This window comes from Leuresthes tenuis, unplaced genomic scaffold, assembly GCF_036924035.1.
Source record: "Leuresthes tenuis unplaced genomic scaffold, fLeuTen1.0.hap1 SCAF_13, whole genome shotgun sequence".
NCBI lineage: Eukaryota > Metazoa > Chordata > Actinopteri > Atheriniformes > Atherinopsidae > Leuresthes > Leuresthes tenuis.
The window spans coordinates 22,247,197-22,272,923 of NW_027325367.1; the positions used below are offsets into that span (position 1 = coordinate 22,247,197).

Below are 25,727 nucleotides of genomic sequence, written 5' to 3' on the forward strand. Positions count from 1 at the left end.
TTTCATTCATTAGTTGTGTTTCATGTATAGCTCACAAGATGGTGTGACATAAAAAAACACAAACTAAAACCTGTCCCTACACACATACACACACACACACACACACACTCACATTAGCGCTTCCTTTTCTGTGTCAAACAAAACAAGGGAGCTACTGTATTTTTCCCCCTCAGATGAGTCAGCATTCATGTTTCCAGCCGATTCTTTGTCAAATCACATAACAGTTGGAGAGGAAGTGGGGCAGAGAGGGTATGAACAGGATGTTTGGAGTGGCATTAATGAAAAATCAGTAGTCATGGCAGGAGAGATGCCAAGTGAGTGTTCCTCATGAGAGAGGTTGTGATATGCAATGTAAAGCAGTTAAAGAAATGACTGGGTCACGATTACAGCGGAACAGCCAAAATGCGCTGTAATCCGAAGGCAACTTCCTCCAGCACGATTTACAAGTCTGACAGCTGTCCTCACAGCTGTGACAGTTGTATTAGATTAGTTGACCAAATGAAACTCATCCAGTTCAACTGTACATGTCTACAAACAACACCTGTTTGCAGCTGAAGAAGGGCAGCTTTCTTTAAAGGCCAACTGCTGAGGTATGTGGTTGAGTGCAATTCTACTCAAAAGCCACAAATAAAATATCTTTTCATTAATGGAGCCACCAAAAGTTATTCTAGCACAGACGCTATTCTTTTCCTGAGCCCCCACCAAGTCTTTTGATCCTGAAGCTGTTTTGTTCTGGCAGTTGTGTTAAACAGCTCATGTACATACGATTTCACTTTAGCTGCCATTAACCTTGAAAATAAGTCGATGTCCATACTAAGATGTGACATTTTCATTTTCAAACGACACTGTAAAACGAAAATAATTGTCTCGAGACAAGCATTCCAGAACACTTTTTAAAAAAAATGTCTCCACTAATGCTTGGGAACAGTACATGCTAGTGTAAACAGAAAGTAAAGGTATGGTTGATTATTTGTAGAAGCTGCAGGGGATCCCAGAAGTCATCAGGCGAAAGGTGGGGTACACCCTAGACAGGTCGCCAGTCCATCACAGGGCCACATAGAGACAAACAACCACACACGCTCACACTCAGGTTGAGCTGTCATAAGCATTAATTCAGTGTTGTTCAGATAAAGTTTAATAGAAAATTCTCTGCACATTCTTTCTCTTTTGTCATCAGAAAAAGGTCAGACCTGGTGAGTTTGGTGCAATTAACAACTCTTCACAATCGTTTTCCTGTTGTGGTGACAGTGGCTCAACTTTCAGTTTTTGACATCAGCATCTTTGTGTATTTAGTCACTTCCAACAGCATATTGATTATGTCTCTGCATAATAAAGATCCAAAACCAATGGCATGACACGCTGCCACTTGCATCTCCCTCTGTGCATGTGTGTGTGTGTGTGTGCCGAGAAGAGAATCTGTTACACTAACAAAGTTCACTGTGTTGTTGCAAATACCCAAAGCATGTTTACATGACACTAGACAAAATTAAAGATTTATTTTGTTAGTCTGAACAAAGCCAGACTTTTAAACGCCAGTCCGCCTCACATCAAACACACCAACGCACCAAGAACATACCAGTTGGGGATCAAATCACTCTGCATGTCTACACTCACCTAGACACAAATGGGCCTAGGTGCTCTGCCATGCTCCAAAGTTTTTGCACCCTTTAATAAAAACAGTAAAGTGGGAGTGTGTATTAATACAGCTGAATTCTCAGTGAGGCTGCTGTCATATATTTTTTGGTTTCTTTTTCAGACGGCTAAATTGTGATTGAAAATCAGCTCATTAAGACCCTTGCTTAAAGCATTTCCAGATGTATGCACTGCTTTAATAAAATACTGATTATAATCACAGCGTAGTCAAACAAAATGACGATTCAAGTATCTTAATGACAATGTCTGTGCAGAAATTTCCCCAATATTTACATGAATGATGATCTTCCACAGAGAAAGTTAGAAGCAGCAGAATGTCTTGAACATTTTTTCAACCAGTCCACAGCCTCGGACATACTTCACTCAATAAGTTGATTCCGCTCTAGTGAACATATACCAGTCTATTTAAATGGGCAAGTTGAACTTTAACTGTAGTTCCACTAAACTCTGCATATAACTGAGCTGACTGAGGTTAGTTTCCAAACCCAAGTTGTAATCGGATGATGTCACTTGACTGGGTTTCCTGGGCTTGACAAAGCTCCTTTAGATCCACAGAAGACATAACACAATTCTTGACCAGCTGAGTGTGTTTCGAAATGGTGGGATGTCCATTCAAAGCCACCATATAAAAGTGGTTTACATATTGGTTTAAACAAGCACATTTTGTCAAGAGTCTACCAAGATAACACTATAATTTTCCAAATATTTTGTTTAATTTTAGAAGCATATAATTGTATGTGTTAGATATGTCAAATAAAATAGATTAATTAAAGAGGAATAAATATATATAGATAAGAAATAGTAAAATTAAGAAAAGCTTGGTATTTTTTGTGTCATAGAGTTTTGATCACATATATGAAGGTATGGAATTTTTAATGTTCTCTATACCAACTCTGAATGACACTTTTTGTAGTTTGAATTATTTAACTGCTCAAGGGTTAGAGTTTCAGTATGGATTCTTTAACTTTTCTTCATCTCTATCTGTTTATATACTCAGGTGTGGATATCCTGAAGCTGGTGGCAGCCCAAGTGGGCACCCAGTGGATCGACATGTATCAGTCGTTGGCCAATGCTACGGAGCGTGAAGTAGCCGCTTTCTCCAACAGCTACTCATCTGATCATGAGCGGGCATATGCCGCTCTGCAGCACTGGACCATCCGGGACAGCGATGCCAACCTGGCCAAGCTGATCAATGCTCTGCACCGGCAGCGTCGCATCGATGTGGTTGAGAAAATACGTTGTGTCATGGAGGACAACCCACAGGTATATTAGAAGGATGTGTGGACAAAAATTTCTGTTACCATTGTGCCCTGCTCTGAATGAGTTAATTTATTCAGGAGTAAAGCAGTGACATGTTTGTGACCTTTGCAATCTCCGTATCTTCTCCATCAGTAGATCTGTCAACATCCATAAGACGTACTATAGTAGACACTGTTCTCTGCATGTCTCCTCTGTTAACATCTAATCAGGAAGGAAAGCTTTCTGGTTTGTCTCTCTGAAGCCATTCCCAGAGGTTTAGCTGCATTCCTCACATTAAAGCAACAGTTTACTTTGAGAGGATGATTTGATGTTTCAGCACAAATTGCAGTCTGTGTTGCAGCTGCTCCCTGCATTCTGCAAAGTTTGGAAAATTGCTTGTTGGGGTAAGTGGGTTAGTAAGGAAGTGGCGTGACTTTAAATCACGTTTCTCTCTGTATGAGGCCAGAATGACTGAGGAGGCTTAGAAAATACCTTCCAAAGTTGTGTTAAGCTGAAAGATCATCTTGCTCGGATGGTTTGGGTCCATTAGGAGGGAATGGTCACAGCAAATCAATACAAAGTTGTTCTGAATGATCACCTTTATCCTATAATGAAACATATTTATCTTGATGGAACTAATCTATTCAAGGATGATAATACTTCCATACAAAGGACGAAAATAATGATAATAATGATACAAAAAAATACACAGTAGTATATAAAAATCTCTTTGTAGGTACATTATTTAAACTGCATAATACACTATGACACAGAAAACTAACATGTGGCTATGGAAATAGAATGGAATGTTCCTGTGTTGCTAATATAGAAAATTTAATATATTATACAGTTATACAATTATTTCCTCCTGAGACTCTGCCCATTGACCACTGTCCTATTTAGCATTCTGACATTCTTTTTCCATGTATCTCCTCTGGCCTCTCTGAGCTGCTCTGAGTTTATCTTGGGCTTTCTGGTGATATATCATGTGCGTGTTTAAAATGCCAGATGACAACTCCCTTTTCTTTTCTTTACAAAATGGTTAGCATTGAAGCAAGCGCATTTTATTGAGAAAAGTCAAATATTGTGACATGTTTTTTTTTTAGCACAGTTATGCAGCTATTTGTTAAACAGCTGTTTTTTTTTATGAATGTCAACTACAGTAATATGTTGAGCCCCCCAGTGACCTGACCATCGGATTAAGTGGGTATAGAAAATGGATGGATGGATTTTTCTACAAACTGTAACAACCGTAATGCATGCATACTGCTATGTATCAAGAGCCTTATACCTATCAGTGATCCCTATGGACTTGGTATTTCCCATTTATTGTCATTGAATATATGCAAATTATATTAGATAAACACTTCTCTCTGGGCTTTATCTCTGCCTACTTTTCTCAGGTCATTGACATTATATCCAGATATGATAGCATACACAGCTATAAACCATATAATTGCAGTACATTCAGTTCTAATTATAAATGTGTAATCATCTTTGTGACTAAAATGCATGGAAAATCATTTGTTATTTTTCCCAAAATATGTAAGATTTCACACTCACACAAACAAAAAATGGATGTGGTGGATATATTTATGTTAATTAATCACATAAAGATTTTATCAAAACAAAATCAAGTAATCAAAGTAAATGTGCTAATGTTACATTTACATTCACAACTATTTTGTTTCCATCTCTTCACACTATACAATATTTTAAGAATTAAAGTGGGTAAACTAGCTATGTAGGCGTACATATAACAACAACACAGAATTAAGTAACAGTGGCCCTCTCAGATAGATGGTTGATGAGCTGGTTTATCAGTAATGGTGGATGTCAACAAACCCCAGAGCTTGTGTTCTGCATTGCAAGTGCACTGGAACTGTTATATTGCCTCTGCTCTCACGTGTTTTCTTCTCTTCTATAAATTACTTCTATAGGGGCCAAGCTATTTTCATGCCACGGTCCTGTTTCACAAACAAAAAACTTATACCTTGTCGCTCTGTCTCCTCTACATTCTGTGAAACCTCCACATTTACACTGACACGATGCAGCCTGTTGCATGCATGAAGCAGTGCATGGCAAGACGATGGCAAGACGGTTTCTGCAAAGAACTCATATGTCCAACCTCACTATCAGACCCTTGAGAGCAGCATGGTATTAGACTTACACTCTAATCACAGAGGAACAGACGGGACACACTGGATCCATCATCAACATTTACTTTGCTTCTCCACTTCCTCCTTCTCCTCTTACATTTGACCAGTTTGTATCAAATTAGTGCTCTTGACCGCACTGTCCAAGGTCAGCACTGCAACACTTAGAGTCTTGTTCTCAAAAAGACACGTCAGTCGGTTTTAAATGTTTTTTCATCACTTAGTAATTATCATCAGATCATCTCCAGCAAATGATCGATACTTGATAAGATAGCAGATACAAAATAGTTTCATGAGGAAGGCATGGCTGCTTTATCAAATGGAAAGAACTTAGAATGAAATAAGACATTTTCTATTCTTTCTGTCTTAGGCTGTTTTTCATGTCAAGCACAAATGTAGGTCCATTAATTAATGATTTTACCTGACTGATAGATAGATATCTCATTTATTTATCGATATCGATATAGATATATGAACACAACGTTAAAGTACTATCTAGAGGTCACTGGGAGTTTCACATCATTCATCACATGTCCCCTTTATTTAGATGACTGATCTATGGTTGATCAGGCTGTAGTTTGGGCTTAGGTATGCTTTTCCTCTCCCGAAGGGTCTTTCCTTGGCCTCAGTGATGTCCTTGATGGCTCTGCTCCCTGCCACTGGAATGATGCCAAGCTGAACGCTCTGTAGAGTGATTACCCCATGACAGGCTGTTTAAGATTTGATTTGTTTTCTGAAGTCTGTATAGTTTGTGAAGTCTCACTGACCTGCATTGCTCAGTTCTCACCTTCAAGGTTCTTTCAGAAGACAAGAAAAATAAGAACATGTTTAGAATTTGGGCTTTTACAGTGTATAGCGTGTCTATGCATCTGTTACATAACAGTGATACCTGAGACTACTTGTTGCATTGTCTCAATATCAGTAATATTCCCACTGGAAACACTAAGCCCTCTGATGGACGATTCTATTTTTGTCTCTGGTGCTTTTTGAGAGCTGAAACCATACAGAAATTGAATGTGACTGCCCCTTCTCTTTTTGTTTCTGTTTCTTTTCACTGTAAACTAAGGCATCTTCTAAAGAAGTATTTGAGAAAGTCATGTATTTGAAAAAAATAATAGACCACGATTAGATTTTGTTGATATAAGGACACTAATTGATGCAGCAGCAAGTCTAAAAATATTTACCTTTCCCACTCAAGTGCTGCTAACTGTGTGCTGAATCATTAACAGGAAGATGAATGATCTTACTTACCATCTATTAGTAACCTTACTCGTGGAATTAGTTTGGGTAAAGGAGGCCTCATGTCAAACTGTAGCAAATGGAGCTGCTGTCCACAGGAAGGACAGTAAAACAGAGGGAATCAGCAAACAGGAAAGATGAGATTTATTAGGATTTAAGAAATACCTTAAGTCATTTTTTTAGACTACTGTGTTATTATGAGCACAACTTTCAACTACCTTATCAACCAAGACCACTTGAAAAGGGCCTAATACTGCTTAAAAAAAATACAAAGAAAACGACCATGACTATTTGGCCAAGTGCTGAGAACTCTGGCTCTAAAAACCTAATATTCTGTTTTGGCTATGTGTTGCCAGCTGATTAGAATTTGATGAAATCCCACAGTCAAAGGCTGAAATCCATCTTCTCTGGAGTTATGGGTGTGTTTGGTGTTGTGAATTGAAGTGCGGAAGAAGCTCAGTCTTCTTATCAGGAATATTACACGACATGACTCCACTTATCACAAGGCAGCATGCATTAATCATGTCATGCTTATCCACCAACTTTAGGTCTGAGACATCACAGTGGATGACAAGAAGTCTAGCAGTGAGTGATTGTATTCTCCTGGGCAAAGACAACATAAGCTAAACTAAGCTAAATCTAAAAGGTGATAAATAATCTGGCTCCTATCTTGTTTATGACTTGTGCCAATCAGCGTCCAGAAGACCTTTTGACTCTATTAACAACTAAAACACAAAAGTGAATGTAGTTGATTTACCTAGAGGAACATTTACTGAGGAGTCAGTCTCCTGTTTACTTTCCTTTGTCTTATACCCTCCTCTAAGATACTTCTTCAAAGAAAAAAAAGCTTTAGCTCTACAGTGCTCTTTTCCCTTCCTGCTGCAATGAGGCACGATCAAATGCGATTTCTGACCTAATTGAGTGTTTATGACTAAAGTCCTGTTAGATACCTTTCAGTCCCTTCCATAACAAGCCCCATAAGGTAATAAAATGAGACCACCTCCATTACTTTCTGAGGAAAATGACAGAAATTTCCCTGAAACTGCTCTGATTCTTTAAAATGCAACTGAGGGAGATAATGTGGAAATGTTTTCAAGTATATATGGCATTAAGTGTGTTTTGATGCAGTCTGGAGATGGCTTGTTTACTGCAGATCTGATTAAGGTGTCATACTGTTGATATTATATTTGTGTTAAATGCTGAACCTGACATCACGCAGTGAGTATGGGTCCTCAGCTGTGACAGCTAATCTGTTTTTGCAGTGACTACATTTGGGCAAGATTCTTTGCTGTGACACTTTTGATCTAATTAATGGAAATATCCCCAGTGTGTGTCTGTCCCAGACGTCCTTCATCCTGCTGCAATCTGCCAGCTCTGTGAAGTGAGCCTCACTAGCTCAGTTTGTGTGTGCTCATATAAATGAGCTGCGTGCCAGGAGTGTGTATGCACATCAAACGTCTCTCCCCAGCAGGCCCTTGTGTTGTGCGGACAGGAGTGGTCAGCAACTCAGCCTGATCGTTTTCTCCCTCACACACACATTGGTCTGGGAGTTTTCTGGAACAGTCACTCTGTTCTTCATCTCAGTGACCCCTGTGCTGCGGCTCTATCCTCTGCAGCTCTGCTGCGAGCTCTGCATGGCTGGTGGCATTAGGAAACAAAACTCCATCTAGTTCAAGGGGCTTTCTGAAGGACTTGCATTTGCAAAAGCTCATGCTGTAGAGAGGGGACAAAGCTAGTGAGGTTTGTCAACATGTGAAGGTGCACCTCTGCTCTGGGGTCCAACTCATCCCAGACTGTCTCAGTTGGGTTGCCACCTGTTTATTGAGGAAGATAGATTGTCTAATTCAACACTCCATCACTGTTCTTCTTGGTCAAACAGCCCTTACACAGTCTACTGTCATCATTCTGTTTAAAAGTGCATGATTGTCTTGTTTCAACCAGACAAGATGATGTGTCATTGTAAGATGTTTGCAGCCATGCTGTTTTAGTTTAAATCCTTCAAAAATAGCCAATAGCCAAATTTGTCTTCAGCATATTTCTAAACTGTAAAAAAAATGGTCAGAATTAAGACAAAACCCATGAATCCTTTGACTCTTGTGTCCAAGGCTTAAGGTTTATAAAAAGATAACAAACTGCATCTAATGTTATTTTGTACACAACATTTCAGAAGAAAATATTGCTCTTTTATACACATTTATTGGACTGTCCTATTTAGATGGGTTTACCACTTTTGAATTGCACTTTAAAAAAATAATTTTACTCATAAGGTTTTAAGTCTTAATTTTTTCTATTCTTGTTATTGCTTTTCCTGTCATGCTTTTGAAGTTCAGACATTTCAGCATTATTCTTATAGTCATTATTCTTCTAAACTGATCCATTGTAGGTAATAATAAGTTTCTATCACAGAAGTGAGTTTCAGTTTTCCTGGAGCTAATGGTAGCAGGACTTCATCCCCCTGGCGCTGCTACGCCAATCGTTCACTGGGTTCTTCTGGTTCTGCTCTCAAAAAAAACATTTGTTCTTGTTACATCTTCTACTATATGAAAGGCAGGGTGTCTTTGTCACAATGTGCATCTGTGTGACCATGTCTTCATTAACAAAACACAGCATGTTTGTCTGGACAGAATCATGCTTGTTTTGTCCTGCTAGAGCCCAACAAACCCATTCTTTCTGTTTCATCTCGTTAGCATGAATCAATAACAGATCAATTCTTCATGACATTATAACTGATTTTTTTTTTTTATGAAAAATGTTCAGCTGACTTAAATTTGAAAATTACCCCTCTACTGCTGCAACCTTTGGGTCCAAATGTGCTCATTCCAGAGGTGTTCACAAGTAATTTTTTTACAAGTCCAAGTCAAGTCTCAAGTCTTTGAGCTAGAGTCCAAGTCAAGTCTCAAGTCTTTGAGGGGCAAGCTCAAGTCAAGTCTCTGGTCAAGAGTCCAAGTCAAGTGTCTGGTCAAGAGTCCAAGTCAAGTCACAAGTCTTTGAGGGGAAAGCTCAAGTCAAGTCTCTGTCTAGAGTCCAAGTCAAGTCTCAAGTCTTTGAGGGGCAAGCTGAAGTCAAGTCTCTAGTCAAGAGTCCAAGTAAAGTCTCAGGTCTCTCGCCAACATTAAATCAAATTAAAATTCTGAGCTGTAAAGAGCTGTAAAATCCTTCATCCTGAGCAGTTAGCCTTGCGAGCACCTGCCCATGTCTGTTTTTGTGGTGTTTTAACTATCTGTTGTCACTGAAGTTTGTATGTATGCTGAGATGCCCTCTCTTGAAACTGTTACCAAATCTACCTTCGGGTATTAATAAAATTACCTTGACCTTGATATAGGACAGTATGAAAATTGAACAATTGTAGATTCACTATAGAGAATCTACCACAATGTGATGTGAAGAAACACAGACTATGAATTATTTATATTCCATAACTGTATTCTCTTCAACAAAAAAAAATATTATTTGAACAATGTTGTAAAATACAACAAAATGAAACCTTTGCTATTGTGTTCTTCTTCTTATTATTATTATTATTGTTATTATTATTAACAAACAAATTTGGGACTTGTCAATTACGGGAGAAATGACAAAACTGGAGGGCAGCGGGAGATGGGTTCGAAATATGGGAGAACCAGGGAGAAACGGAAGTGTTGGCAGCTGTTTTATTAGTGTAAAATCTCCCAGATTTTACTACTCAATTGTTGGCTGCTATGACATAGACTAAAGTTCTGACACATCCTAGACCTGGTGAAATGTTAACCCAAAGTCTGTCTGTCATATGCCAGCAGCAAATATGCAATCTGCCTGTTCACAGCATTAGCGCGCACAGTTCGTTGTGGCTAGTTTGATGGCTAATTAGTCATTTTAACGTCTTTCACGTTTTCAAGTGACTTACCGGTTTGGGTGGGTTTTCAGATGCTGGATGAAGTTTGATGTAGTTGAACCACAATTTTGGATATTTTTGCCGTACTCTTTGCACACTGCTGTCCGCTTGTTGTCTGTCTGTGTGAAGGCATTGTATCCATACGTTACGATTCGAGGCACTCCTGGTCAACTTTTCGAACTCGCCATTGTGCTGATACTGAAGTAATTCATCAAATGTATGATACTGAATATGGCAAATGGCACATGCGCGTGACGTGACGTTGGCGTTTACATCTAGCTCAGAGCTAGAGATCATGCAAAAAGATGAATGACAGACAAATAATGACACTAATAATAATAACATGAAATAATGGTTGTTCGCGAGCCTCGAGTCGAAATCAAGTCTGAAGTCTTTTGAGGTCGAGTTTGAAGTCACAGTTTAGTGAGACTTAAGTGCAACTTGAGTCCGAGTCCCCAGCTCTGGCTCATTCAGTGAAAAACAAGAAGGGCTCTCATGAGCTCATCCCCAAACCAGTTGCTACTGGTTTAAAACACAGGTTCATTACCACACCAAAGACAAGGGAGGGGAGATAGAGGGGGAAAAAAAAAGAAAAAAAAGAGACATGAGGAAATTGAGAGATGGGATGAAATGGAAACAAAGAGGCAGATTAAGATGAAAAGAGTGACAAGAGATGGAGAGACTGAGAACAGAGGGAGAGAGACAGAGAAACTGGTCAAAGTACTTACCATTTGAGGAAGGAGGATGTCAGGTTATGCTAACTGCAGCATTATTTCTTAGGGAAGTGTAAAGGATAAGCCATATTCATTCTGTTTGAAATTTTTAGAAACTTTTCATTGTCCTGCTCGGGGTCATGAGAGGCTAGAGTTGATCCCAGCTGCCACAGGGCAAAAGGTGGGTTATAGCCTGAATTGCGCCAATAGGATAGGTGTCATAATTAAGATTAAAAACAGAATTCAATTGTGTGACAGTATCTGATCTGGTGAGGATGAAGGAAACACAGGGGACACCTGCCAGCAACATCTGACAACAGGAAACCATTAAACAATTAAAAATGTAAAATGATTTAGCTGTAGCCGCCTCACTTTTCTGTTTTTTAAAATGTATTTATTATTTTTTCTGTTATTTGGTGATTTCAGATTGGCTGTAGGTAAAAGCATGAGTGCACATAGTTCTTTGTTCCTCTGAACAGGCCATCACAGAGCTTACACAGTCTCTTTCGCATTGACATTTGGGATTTACTCCATCTCATTCAAGACCCTGAACTAGATAAAGTTGGTATAGGCAATAGATAGATGGAAGTTGAGAGTTTTTAAAGGGGGTCAGATGGAGTCAGGGCCTTTTTAGAACAACTGATTTGCACTTTAAGGAATTCATGCACTTGCTACAACTTAAAATCGCATTATTTGCTGCTTGGTGGTAACTTCATTTAGTGTATCGCAGAGATACCAGTGGTGTCAAAACTTGCACCTCACAGCAAGAGGGTTCCTGGCTTGAAACCAAGCTGGGGCCTTTTGTGTGTGGAGTTTGCATGTTCTGCCCTTGTATGTGTGGGCATTATGTTTTGTGTGCATTTTGAATTTTAAAATATGTTTCCATCATCACCCCCCCCCCTTCTTCCTCCTCTTTTCTGTACTCTTCTCTACTTCCTTGCATATCCCCATTTATATTTTCAGTTTGACATCAACCAGCTGATGACCTCAGTGAATGTAAGCCATAGCCTCAGTCCCATCCACAAGCCGCTTGAATCTCCCAGCAGCATGGGCAGTAGCAGCAGTGGGAGTGTGGGCCGAGCCAGCAGTGTGGGCGTGGAGCAGTCCCCAATGGACCGCACTAAAGGTTTTTTCCCTGACGAATCTGAACCTCTCCTTCGCTGTGACTCAACCTCCAGTAAAGACTCCGCCCTCAGCAGGACAGGCTCATTCATTACCAAAGGTAAGAGGTGAACATAGGAGGGACATAATACCTAAATCAATTTGGAATCTGGAACCACTTATTTTGTGATCCTGTTATGTGTTATTTATATCATTTCCATCTGTAGGTATGATTCCAAGCATTTGGTTCTGCAAATATTTTTTGAAAAAGATCATATCTTCACTTCTTTGTATTTATACAAAAAAAAAAAGCTAACTATATTTCTTTATATGCTTTTAGCAACATCTTGTAGCCATGGTTCTTGTTGCTCTAGCCTGTATAACCATCTTTCTCAGCTTATACCACCTTGTTGAATTTTGTCTGTTGTGTATCATATTCAGTGTGGGTCAAAAAATATCTTGTTAGAAAAAGGAGGTTGCTTTAAAAGTAAAACATGCAAACGTCATGAAATAGCGTCTCCTGCTGGCAGAAAAAGAAATGCACCGAAATGGCTCAGCTTAGAAATAACACATGTAAAATGATAAACCAGACTGGTTGATGCCACAACCCCAATTCTAAAAAAGTTGAGATTCTGTGTAAAATATGAACAAAAACAGACTTTGACAACATACAAAATTTTCAAATGTCTAAAATTAGACATTTTACTATTTCTTAGTTGTATTTCATGTTTCTTGATGCGCAAAATGTTCTCATTTCAGGAAGGCCAGTCTAGAAGTGCACTAACGTGCACACTAATGCACCCCCATACCATCAGAGATACAGACTTTTGAAACGAGCGCTGCTAACAAACCACATTGTCCACATGGTCTTTTCTTCAGTTGGGAGGGGGCGACATACATGATTTCCAAAAAGATTTCCAAAAAATATTTTCAAATTTCGATTCATCCTACCTCAGAGCAGTTTTCCATTCTGCCTCAATCCATTTTAAATGTTTTTTAGCCCAAAAAAGGACGTGAGCATTTCTGGATCATGCTCACATAAGGCTTCCTCTTAAAACCTGCTTTTGTGAACTGTGTTCCCTAACAGTGATTTCTGGAAGTGTTCCTGAGCCCATGCAGTGATTGCCATGACAGAATCCTTCATGTTTTTAATGCAATGCAACTTGAGGGCTTGAAAATCATGGCCATCCACTATTCATTTTTGCCATCCTGCACACAGGGATGACTCCAGATTCCTGCAATCTTTCGATTATGTGTTTTTGTAGATGATGGAAAATTATTCAAAGCATTTTTTTGCAGATCGCTGAACCTCTACCAATCTTCCCATCTGAGAGACTGCTCTTCCAAGGCGTTCTTTTTATACTTTTTATATGTTTCTGACCTGTTGCCAAATCATCTTGATTTGTTACATGTTCCTCCCACTGTTTTCTTTTTATTGTAGTACCACTTATTTTTAGTTTACATTTTATACAGTGACCCAACTTTTCTGGAAATGGGTTATACATAACTGATGCAGTTAAAAAAAGAGAGTAAAAAAGTATCATTCATGAGTCGAATTCGTCACTTTCAGAAACCGTGCCACATTCTAGATTCATAAAGCAATTTGAGCTTGAGTGTTCTCTGTTGAGTCCTCCCTAAGAATCAGTTTGATAGAGTTACATATAAATATACATTCAACACTACTTTCTTTCAGGTATAGCTTTTTCATTTCTCCACTACAGCAGCTACTGTCAGACTATAAGTTTGTTTTAAATGCCACTACCATCAGTGAGGAAACACAAAATATAAAGTGATCTAAACAGAATTCATGACATTTGAGTCCTGTCAAACATAATTCAAGACTAAGATGTGTAAAAACATACAAGCTCACACCCCACATTTTCAGTTTTCTTTTTCTGTTTTATTGTGGTAAAGACAGATTAAATTTTTTTCAAAGGAGTACTTGTTGGCCATAGCTTATCTTCACGTCATTTAAACATCACTTAAACTTTTACATGTGTATCTCATGATTGCTGGAAATTATGTGACGACAGAGCTCCTCGTTGTGATACTGATGTGTGGCTGACCTCATGTGGTCATTTTGGACATTGCTGCAAATGTTGAGGTAACCTAGTAAATACTAGTTTGCTTTGCTGCAACTATAAATTTGAATGAATCTTTTTGAGAAATCAGTGCAAAAGTGGAATTGCTGGGTGATATTTTTTCCATGAACTCCTGAAAACAAGCATTGATGATAAACTGTAGCTGCTGTGCTAATTTATCCCTGACAAGTGGGACCATAATAGCAATAGTCTCAATAGAGGTACTTTTAATTCTACTTACTCTTTGCTGAGAACACAAAAATTTAAAATAGAGTATTTCAAACATATGTTAACACCAAGACTTGTTTGACATTTTGTTGCTTTACACAAAGAAGACAAAGGATGGAAAACTGATAGTGTTCCACAGCTGACAAGTTATGCTGATTTTTCACAGACTCTCTTCATACATAGCTTAAAAGATGAGAGTGTACAACTGTGCTGATTTGCAGAGATTGACTTTATTTAATCAATGGATTAACTAACAATGATTCTGTTACATAAAATTGATATTTGTAAGACAATGTTGTCAATGAAAATATGGATTTTCTAAAAAAACCTTGTTTCAAATATTTTGTCACCTCTGGATGGCAGATGAAACCACCAATAAACATCAACATGTTCACGTTTTCTAAATGATGGACAAAGGAACACCTTTTCAAACATTCGCTTGGTAATACATCCAACTGATATAGCTTTAAGGTCCAAATAAACACAAAGGTGTTTACCCTAATGGAGTGATGTCAGAAAAAAAATCCCAAACTAACCAGCTAATTAGCACTTGTGCTACACAGCAAATGAGGTAAGGGGACAATAGCAATCTACTGATTTTGGTAATTACAGAAACAACAGCTCTCAAGTAAAGAACTGTCTAACATTCTCATTTCCCTCTAATTTCTCCTCCAGAGAAGAAAGACACGGTGCTCCGACAGGTGCGCCTGGATCCATGTGACCTGCAGCCCATCTTTGATGACATGCTGCACATTCTGAACCCTGAGGAGCTGCACATCCTTGAGGAGATCCCAGCGGCTGAGGACAAGCTGGACCGACTCTTTGAGATAGCTGGAGTCAAGAGTCAGGAAGCCAGCCAGACGCTGCTGGACTCTGTCTACAGTCACCTTCCTGACCTGTTATAGTGGAGGAATGAAGAAGAAACCACCTGGACAGGAATGAAAAGGAATGGAAGGGATGAGACATTTGTGGTATTGTTGAAATTTAGCTTGTATGGATCTTTGATATAATAGAGTTGGACTCATCATGCCACTGTGTAACAAGATTCCAGCTGGTTAATTACTTTATGTCTGTTCCCTCTAACAACTCTGTTAAATCTTAACTGGTACTCTACTCCTTCTTCTCTTGTCTTGTGTGTACTCCTTCGATGCATTCTATCCTCTACCATGTTACATGGTCAATTGTCAATGTAACAATGTACGTACTGTGACCTTAAGCGTGACACTTAAAGGCCTCTTAACTTAGAAAAGTTTGATTAAAAGGAGACAATGTAACAACTCCACACAAATAGCACTTTATTTATCTTAAATGGCCAATGCCTTCATGTTTAAAGGATAATACCGGTGTTTTTTGTTGTTTGTGCCAATAACTAAGGCTTCTCTTGCCTTTAACATAATTCAGTGTAAAAATTATATCTAACATAAACACAGCAGGGATAAATGACTGCATGAAATGAAACTACAAAAAGGCAGCAGTGAATAAGCTATGACTCTAAATGACACTGGTATTATTCTTTGATTTTAAGGTTCTTCTAAACAACATTCTCATGTTTGCCCAGGTGTGGATATACCCATAAGTCATGTGCCTGAACTTAATCCTTTTCACTGCTCCTCTTTCTTTTCCTTTCACATCCTTCAGTTGCCTAAACCTGAGGCAACTGATCGTAGCTTTTAACCGGCTGCAGGTAATAGCATCAGTTAAATGTGACCTGCAGCTCTGAAACCATTTCCATGTTTCAAAATCTGCTACTAGAGTAACATTGAGCACATCTGATATTATCGTATGTGGTTTTGCTCTATACAATTTGGAATTATCTAACTGCCGCAGACTGTTTCTCATGAAGCTCTTGGATATGTTGTGGGTAGGATACAATAAATCCTGAAACAAGCGTGCGCACCAATATAGCCATGTTTGCCTCCACAAATGTTGCATTGATTGGTGTTCTTGATACATTTTGGAGCTTCATGTTGGTGTACTTTGCAACCTGATTTAGGTGTCTGATTATTTCAGTGCTAAAGTAAAAATAATAGAACACAACAGATTTTTTTTCTTGCCATTAACTGCAACATACTTTATATGGTTGATATTAAATTTAATGATTGCTTTCTGTTAGAGAGTTAGATATATACTTTTTTTCTTTCTCTCATCCTGAAATGTTTTTAACTAATATTTGGTTTTGTTATTATTTCCATATTTACTTTGATCTATGATGTTATTGTTTCATCTGTGTGTTGCATTTGGATTTTTCCGTCATGGGCATTTACATGTTATTTACCCCAACTTGGTATTTCAAGATGACCTGGCTGGGATGTAAGATATGCATACTCCATACTCTACTTGAAGTCTGTCCTCCCGTGTTACTTTATTTAAATAAGAAAGGTAATGTAGTCTATCACCTCGTTCCAGATCCAGCTTTCTCAAAAGCATAATTTACCTGAAAACCACCACCAGAACACTCATCAATGCTCAGAAAAGGTTTTTGCAACAAGAGCGACAAACAACTAACATTTTCCCCTAATCGGTTTGTATCAAAGCTACTCTGGAGCTAGATGTGAACTCTCACCAGTCTGCCTGGCATAAGGAAAGGACATAAACCCGGACTAATGACTATTTGTAGTTTTCCAGTCTGGGTGTATAAGAATAAAGGTTATGTTGATGTGGACTGTGAACTGTTGAGGATGATGATGATGATGAGGAGGATGTATGAACTTGTTCTCCACAGCACTGTGGAGCCTAAAGCTGCAGTATGTGAGCTTTTTATTTTGTAAAGGATGACGGTGAGACGGTATGTCTTGCACATGTTGCTTGAGTGGATGATTTCATCAAATTTCACACATGTAACCAGTATGTTTACTATGTAACCTCCTAAAATCAACAAATTAAAACTAAAAATATTTGTCATAACTTTGTGTGCAATATTTATATTCATAAACCTTATGTTGTTTCTAAAAAATATATATTTTCCAACAAGGTTTTCTGGCAAAATATGAAAGTATGGCACAAATTGAAAATAGTTGTTTGTACTTAAGAACGTAAAGGATGCGTTTTTCTTATATTTTCTTTTTTTTAAAACAAAAGAGAAGTTTAAAACTGAAGTATAGAAAGTGTGAAAAATTATCCTGAAGATGTGTATAGAAGATCCGATCAACAGGGGCCACCACCAGATGTTCCCAGTTCACCTTCACTACCCGTACTTTGGTCTAAGGTAGCCACCCAATGCTGGTTCATGGTGTTCACTGTGGTCAATCCATGACTTGAACAGAAGTCCATTAACAAAACACCACTCAGGTTCAGATCAGGGAGGCTGTTCCTCCCAGTCACTCCCATCCAAGAAGACCAGATACTCTTAACTGCTGTTTGATTCATATGCAAAAAACAGAGTCTTCCTTACTGTAACTTGTGGCTGCACCAGGCACCAGGAATCCCTGGAATCTGAGGCCTGACTCCAGGATGTGCCCTGGTTTCCCTTTTCTGGGCAAACTTACACTAAATTTCTGGAGTTTTTCCCTCATGACCTTTGAATCGCTTTCTGTCTGACCCCTCCCCTGAGAACAATTTGTCATGGGAGGCCCTGCCGGGGTCTAACACCCCAACAACACAGCTTTCAGGATAATGTGGATTATCAAATCCCCTCACCATGTTGGAACTTTTCAATTCACAGTTTTATCCATAAAGTAAAACTTTTACCTGCCAACAAAACATAAGAAGACTGATAGCAAAAGCCAAAGGGCACTGGGAGCATAACCACCAGCTTAGTGGGAAGCTATTGAATGATTAAGGTAAAACAGGTGAGTCAAGTTTGTTTACTTGTAGTCTAAGCGGCAGAAAGAAATTATGAGACGTAAACATCCTCATGCCAAACATTATCAAGTAGAAGTTGTCAGTATGTGAGGGTAAAGTTCAACCAACAAGAAAATTGCCTTTTTCTTTTGTAAACATCAGCCTGGTACGTTGCAACTTTTTTTTTTGTTTTTTTTTCTTCTGACAATCATAAAGTAATAAAGTCTAACACAATCATTGCATTTTCACTTAAACTCTTGTGCCCAAGCAATAAGAGAAAGCCCCATGTATTGGATTGACTTGACCCATCGTAGAAGTGCTTTTACTTTGTTACCTTTTAAAACAGTTGTGCCCTCTTGGTGTTTTTGAATAGCTAATATTAAGCAATTATGATGATCATTTACAGAAAGAATGAGAAACCACTTAACCTTAAGTACATAGTATAAAAAAATATTTATGTCTTAATGTTCAAAAGCAGAGAGAAATTTGTCACTTTTTTGGTATTTTGTTACTTTTACTATTTGGACTAATTACATTTTTTTATCTTTTTTGTTTAACGTATTAATGTACGTTAATGTATTATCATTCCTAAGTTTTCTTACTCAATCCCTACATTAAAAAAACTAAGAATGCATGCATGTATAAATCTTTTGTTATCTGTATGAACAACCCATTGATTCTCCCAGTCCTCTACACACCCACAATGACTTATTGTTGAAAATCCTTCATTTTCTCATTCAGCTGCTTACAGTGAACAAGGTCAGTGTGACTCCAGTTACACTCGCTGATATGGGAGCAGCATTTGAAAAATCTTCTTCCACCTGTGAATTGTTGTGTGTAGGTGTGTGTGTTCATGTGTGTCTGTGACTAACTTTTCTGTCCCACACTGATGAAGTAACTGTACTGACACCCAGAGTCACGAAAAGACATGCCATTTATTAGAGAAGAATATGGGGTGTGTAATGTATTTATCTATTTGCAGCCATGTTGGAGGTCAGAAGATAGAGAAATGATCCTTAATGTACTCATCTCCCTCAACAGAATAAAACAAAAATTGATGATGTGGTCTCTCTTTAATGGTAAACTGGCCATCTTTTAAATGATTAGTTCACTTGATTTGACCATATCAAGTGAACTAATCAAGTGGGATGATGATGCTGTTGCCATTTGTGTATGAAACGAATAAGTGTTAGGGTGAAAGATAGAAATACATTGTCCCATATTAAAATTACAAGTCATAATGTTCTTTCTTTGCATTCAACTTGTCAATGTAATTAGTATATTTTATTTTTAATCTTTACCTAACCATAGCTAAGAACAGTTGATTACCAGCACTCAGCTGTTGTTATTTCCATGCTAAATAACTTTTATAAATCACAAATTAAACAGGATTTCTGACCTAAAAGAAATCCAGAAAAATAAATCCTAAAAGTCAACATTTGCACCTTCTTATCCTATCCACTTTCTGACAGGGTATTTCTGGGATAATGAGTCAACAAAACCCCAGAGATGAAACACTTTTGCTTTGTTCTTCATTGGTCTGTCTCTTGGACCTTTTGGGTCATCTAAGCTTCTTTCATTTCAATCTTGGGATAGCATAGAGCAGACCCACAGAGCTCTTATTCTACCTTATGGAGCAACAATAAATTGCTCCATTGTCTAGCTGACCACTCAAAGTGCTTTAACACTACATGATGCATTAACTCATATAGCACGTCTTAGTCTACAGAGCTACACAGTGCTTCTACATTCACACACTGATGGACACACAGGTAAGCAATGTTCAGTGTCTTGCCAAGAACACTTAAAAATGAGGGTGAGTCGAACTAATGGCCTTCTGATTGGCAGTCGACTGTGCTTCCTCCTGAGCTTCAGCCCAATTGTCCAATCTTAAATAAATTATATTAAATAAATGATATTATCTTGTGTGAGAGCCTTTGTTTGCTAAGAACACCCTGCTAAGGTGTGTGATATGTTTCAGCACTTTAAGCAATGTAAAAAAGCTGGTTATCTGGTATAAAAAAAAAAGAAAAGAAGACTGTATTCACTATGAGGACTGATGTAATTTTCATCTCAAAGTGACTGAACCATCAAAACTGCCAGAGGATCCACCAGAGACGTTGTACATAACTGTCAGTATGAATACTTAACTTTGTTCAATGTACATTTATTGTTTTTCTTTCATTAAGCTTGTGTTGATCAGGTTAAAAAAATTGTGGCTTTGCCATGCCATCAAACTGTCAGTATTCTACACATAGATAGAGTTATGCATCCCCTTTGTCTTTTTCTAACACACTTTCTACTTTTCACTTGAATCAGTCTGAGAGGAAACTCCCCATATGTTATTGTGACTTGAGCTACAATACTACATGTGTTGAAGTACACTCATTCAAACACATGTGGACACAGCTGACCCAGTCTCATGGCAAAAAGTATGTACTCTACACTGGTCCACAGTACAAAACTTTGCAATTTCACATAAAAAGCATTGAATATTACACGATGACAATATTTTCCTCATTGATTTCCATTTGTGTATATGGAAACGTTTTAGATGACATAGATGTTAAAAGTTTACCCACAATCTCACCGCGTGAAGACATTCAACTGCCGTGTGTCACTTCATGATGACACTGTTTACCTCTGAGGCCTTGCAACATAACAATGTACACATTTCAAACTTTTATGTGCTTGTTTAAGGAGGAGAAGGGGTTTACATGGTGTTAGTCCACTCCCACCCATGCAAAACACCATGAGATCAAGACCCATAAGACAGAATTTCATATGGGTCACAGTCTTTTCATGGTCTTTGCTTTTACTCCTCTCCATTGTCACCTAGTACTTGCTTAGGATGGGGAAAAAAATTAAAAGAAGATCTGATGCCATTTGTTGGTTTCCCTAGATAGGCAACTTTTTATGAACTGGAATTAGTCTAATTGAGATTTTGATGAACTGGATTGAGTTCGGTTTACATTTCATTGAATTGGACTGTATATTTAATGTTCCTTGAGCTAACTATTGAGTTTGCTAGTTATCTATTGAATTTGCAATACTTTAATCAAACTGAATTAAAGTTAACTGAATTATTACATTAATTCAATGATCATATTTTGTTTTTGCACAGTGAAAATGAAATGAAAGACTTTAAAACAATGAAAAAAAGTTTTTTTTTTACTTCTACATGTGTGAAACTGAAAAAGAAAACTGTGTTCCAAACAGACACATACCAGTGATAAAGAACCTGTGTAATCAGGAACATATTTCTTGGACTTCCTTAATGGCCAAACAGTACACCTGCACAGTGATAACATTTTTGCCTCACATTTCCTCATTTCTCTTTGGTGCAGCTGTAACATGTTTCCAAAACGTTGTTTATTACTGTGTAGCATCCTCTCTTCTATGAACAATAGAAAATATCTGGGGACTGAGGGGACCAACTGCTAGTCCTTTGAAAATGTAATGTTGTCCAGTCAACAGTCCTGTCTCTTCTTTGTTATATTTTGAATTTAACGAAGTACCAAATGTTTTCAACTGGTTAATGGTCTGGACTGCAGGTAGGCCAGTCCAGCATGCAGAATCTTCAACTATATAGCCATGTTGTACATGGATTGTTGTACATGTTGTGATTGATGCTGTGTGTATTTTAGCACTGTCTTGCTGAAATACAAAAGACCTTTCTTGAAAAAGATGCCTATGAATTGAATTCCAACATTGATTATTCGACATTTTCAAGTCACATGTCAATACTGAGATACGTACTCCATTGTGCATGAGCCTATTGTGTGAGTGTCTTGCAGTTTCCAAGTGAACCTTGGTCCTTTTTTTTTTTTAAGAGTTTTCCCACTTGAAAAGATTATGTTAAGTGTCATAGAAATCTAATTTGTATGATAAAAGATGAGAGCTATAATGAGAAATATTTGTTTAAAAAGAAATCAGCTGATTCACAACTCACATAACATGAAAGGTAATACAGCTGACCAGACTAGTCTCCAAAGCTCAAGAGATAGACACACAAAATACTAGTTTTAAATTACAGTAGTAGCACCCAGGGAAATAATTGTGGTTTGGGAGGCATTGAGTCACAAATTCAAATAGGAAGTTTTGAGAAACCAGCAGAGTGAGTCCTTCCCATTGCTTCTGTTATGCTTGCTATGATTCAGTGCCACTATGTACAGTGGAGTCCATAGAGTCTGTTGCTCATATTGACCAACCACAATAGGGACTGAGGGAGAGGTTTTGCAAAGATGGCAGATTAAAGGCCTTCACATGCCAGGTTGTTTTTTTTTTAGGCACCTGGAAAAATCATTTAAAAACTGACACGCTGAGTCTGATGTGTTGTATCGGTTGTTTATATTCACTATATACAAAAATTCACTATTCACTAGTCTACTCACATCAGAAAAAGAAAGAGTAAACACAAGGTCAAAGAGCAAGAGCAAAGAGTTTCACCAGATGATAAAAGACAGAATTTTCCCCATCATTTTAGATAGATAACTGGCTGGTTATTGCAGTTATGCAGAGTGAGGAAATGTTGAAGAATTCTGTATAAAGTTACCACAGCTGATACTACATGTCATGGAGTCCAAGAAACGTTTGTGTACCTCTGTGATAAAAATGTGGCAACATCAGATTTCAGAAATATGTAGAACCAAATGTCATAGTTCAACATTAACAACAACTTTATCTCTTTAGAGATACAGTAAATTACCATCTTAGAGCACTTTGTCAGTAAGACTATATGGTAGAGTGGCGACATTATGGAGTCAGCAAGAGGCAGACAGAGAATGAGGAAAAAGGTTTTTCTCATTCTCTTTTTGTGATTAGAAAAAAAAGAAAAGTCAAATCTCAAAGTCAGTAGAAGCCCATCGTGCTGCCCAAACATGGTTACAACCAGGATGCGATTTTTGAAAAAAACAGAGGGGAGGATCATTTTGAGAAACATATTGTTCAGAAAAATGACCACACAACAGTGTGAAAACTGTTGATTCTTGTGCAGATAAACCTTACTCTTAGGCTACATAACGTAGGTGGTAGGCCTATTTTGAACGTGAACTTAACCACTGCATTTGCAGAAATATTTTCTCAAAATATTGTTTTTAAATTTGCCAAATAAAAATAAAATTCTTTCCCGATATCAGTTCAACAGAAAACATGAAATACCACAATGTCCTGCCAAATGTTTTTTTTTTCAATAGTTAATCGGGTTAATCTGCTAGTCTAATCCGGTAGTCTGCTCTGATGACGAATTTGACCCTCTCGCCATTTCGCGAAGCCACCCGGCTCAATGCAGCTCCCAACCATAGTTTCGGGGGGTGAGGCCTGGGAGCTGTCCTCAGCCAGGGAGATGCTGCTGTCCATCCGATCAGCAATGTCAGATCTTGTTTCATCTTCTATTCATCATCTGTTTTTCTCTGAATTTTTTTGTTGTGGTCCTATAAAATATGACGATATGCAACAAATTATTACGACGAAATGAATCTGGATTCTTTAAATTTTTTTCTCAATTTGATTTAAGCTTTTGTTTTGGCGCGGATGACGTAGACAGGAAGTTCGACTTGTGAAACACAAGAAAATCTGGTTGGTTTTCAAAATAAAACTGCTTTCTGCAAGCGCGACGCCTCTGACTTGTTCCTAGTAGATCAAAATCACATCACAATCAAAATGAACACGGACTCTTGAAACATGGTTGTGACGGTATCATCCATGGTCAGAGCTGGGGAAAGGATGAATGCACCATTACACAGAAAAGCTTTGAATGAACAGCTGCTGAAGAAAAGGGGAACCTAACTTCGGACAATACGGCACTTGCAGGAATATAATATAATATTCCCAGTCGGATTCCATTTGATACACTGTTAATCATCTTTCAAATGAGCAATTTGGAATAGATAAAAGCTGTGTTACGAAAAAATAGGGACATTTTTTTTAAGGAGAGACATTTCACTTGAATAGGGTAATATTTTTAATGAACATACTGTATTTCTCCCTACAACTCCTGAAGATGAATACCAACATCAATAATTTGACTTTTTACATAACAAGTGTTGTGAAATTTAATGTTTAGATATGAAAATTAGGCATTATTTAATAAGATTTACACTTAATGTTAATATGATATGTTAAAAGCTAAACCTGGTAAATTACTTATACATTGTTAACACTGATTTATTGGGTGGTTTCATGTTAACTGAATGTAGTTAAATGTAGTTCATGTAGGTATTTCCAAAATTTAAAATGATAATGTTACTATTGTTGTTATTATTATTGTTATTACATTAGTTCTGTTATCGTGGTGGAGAGTACAGTCTGCTTAACGGTCATTTGTTGGAGCATTAATTACAGACAGTGACTTATAAAGAAACATGGCTCTGTGCTGAGGACTGTTCTAGTGCCCCTGGGGCTGATTGTACAAAGGACAATCATGGTGACAATCAATGACATGGTGATGAACAAACAAAAAAGAAAACAATGAAAGTAAAAAAACAACATTATAATATCCCTCTGGCATTTATAAAGTACTTTTTTCCCTTCATATTGGTATTATCTTTATTTGTTTTCATCCTATTTGTTTATTATCAATTACTTGTTGTGTCCCCTAGCATATATATATAAATGATACACGTACCTATGTATATATATTAATTAAAATGTCATAAATTATGTATCTATATCTATATTCTTTCTTTGTTTTTTACCCAAACATTTTAGTTGCTATCAAAAATACCTCTTTATTCACCACTTTGTATATTATATCTAAATAAAATAGTGTACAGCATTATCTTATGAAGTACCACTCTGAAATCTTAGTTTAATGCTTACTATTTAGGAAAAAACATGACCCACTATAATAGATGTGTCATATCAGATTTTTGTTGTTGAAATTCTTTATATGGGCTATCTGCTATTGCATGTTTTTAAGGTGACTGAGTCTTGAAGTTTCATGTACTTTCCAAGCAGGATTAATACATTATTTTTAATGTTTATATTAATTGGTTATACATGCTTGAAAAGCAACAAGTAAAGAACAGAACCTAGCCCCGTTCTACTGTTTCCTTTACAGTAGAAACGCTGTGCCAGTTTCTTTGTGTTATCATGTTACGTTTAATCTGTACTAAAGTTTCTGCTTCTGGCCTTTTCCAAGAATATTCTCCAATGAATTTATTCCCTTGTTTTTTTTTTAAATAATGCGTTTATCAAGTTTACTATCTTTTGGTAGATTTTTGTCTTACAAGAGGAACAAGAAGAAAATAAAAACAAGGAAACTGATAGGAATGATTAAACCTGTTGAGTCACTGGCAGCCCAGAGTTTCCCTCTTACTAGATTTCAGGAAGTCCCTCCCTCTTCTTTTCTTTTAATGGTTTGACAGCCCCTATTCTCTGTCCGCTAATAGTATGCTGTGTGTTCCTCAAACACAAACAGGGAATAATTACGGCAGAAAAAGGAGAAAAAATTCATGGTGAGAAGATTGATGTTTTTTTCTTTTAATAAGCAGTATTTTATCTGTGGATGCCTTCATGGAGCTTATTGTTTACACTGTGAATTTATCTAATTATGTAGGTTATGGTGTCTTTCACAGCAAACCAAATCTTGCCAGTGGATAGGCATAAAGTAACAATGAAGAATGAATAATTATTTTATTCACATGACAGCCAATTAATTTGTCTT

General features: G+C 37.5%; 1 protein-coding gene and 1 long non-coding RNA gene across 2 annotated transcripts in view; one reads left to right on the forward strand and one right to left on the reverse strand.

The window, feature by feature from the left end:
• Positions 1-17,185, forward strand: part of tnfrsf21 (tumor necrosis factor receptor superfamily, member 21) — a 43,228-nt gene extending 26,043 nt beyond the window's left edge. The window contains exons 4-6 of the mRNA XM_072362676.1: positions 2,651-2,916; positions 11,835-12,093; positions 14,957-17,185. Coding sequence (XP_072218777.1) covers positions 2,651-2,916; positions 11,835-12,093; positions 14,957-15,186 — 755 coding nt within the window. The 3' untranslated portion in view covers positions 15,187-17,185. The remainder of the gene's footprint in view (positions 1-2,650; positions 2,917-11,834; positions 12,094-14,956) is intronic.
• The window catches only part of LOC140267408 (uncharacterized), an 87,387-nt gene continuing 76,780 nt past the window's right edge, over positions 15,121-25,727 (reverse strand). Inside the window, exon 3 of the long non-coding RNA XR_011907213.1 lies at positions 15,121-15,209. This is a non-coding gene — a long non-coding RNA (uncharacterized lncRNA). The remainder of the gene's footprint in view (positions 15,210-25,727) is intronic.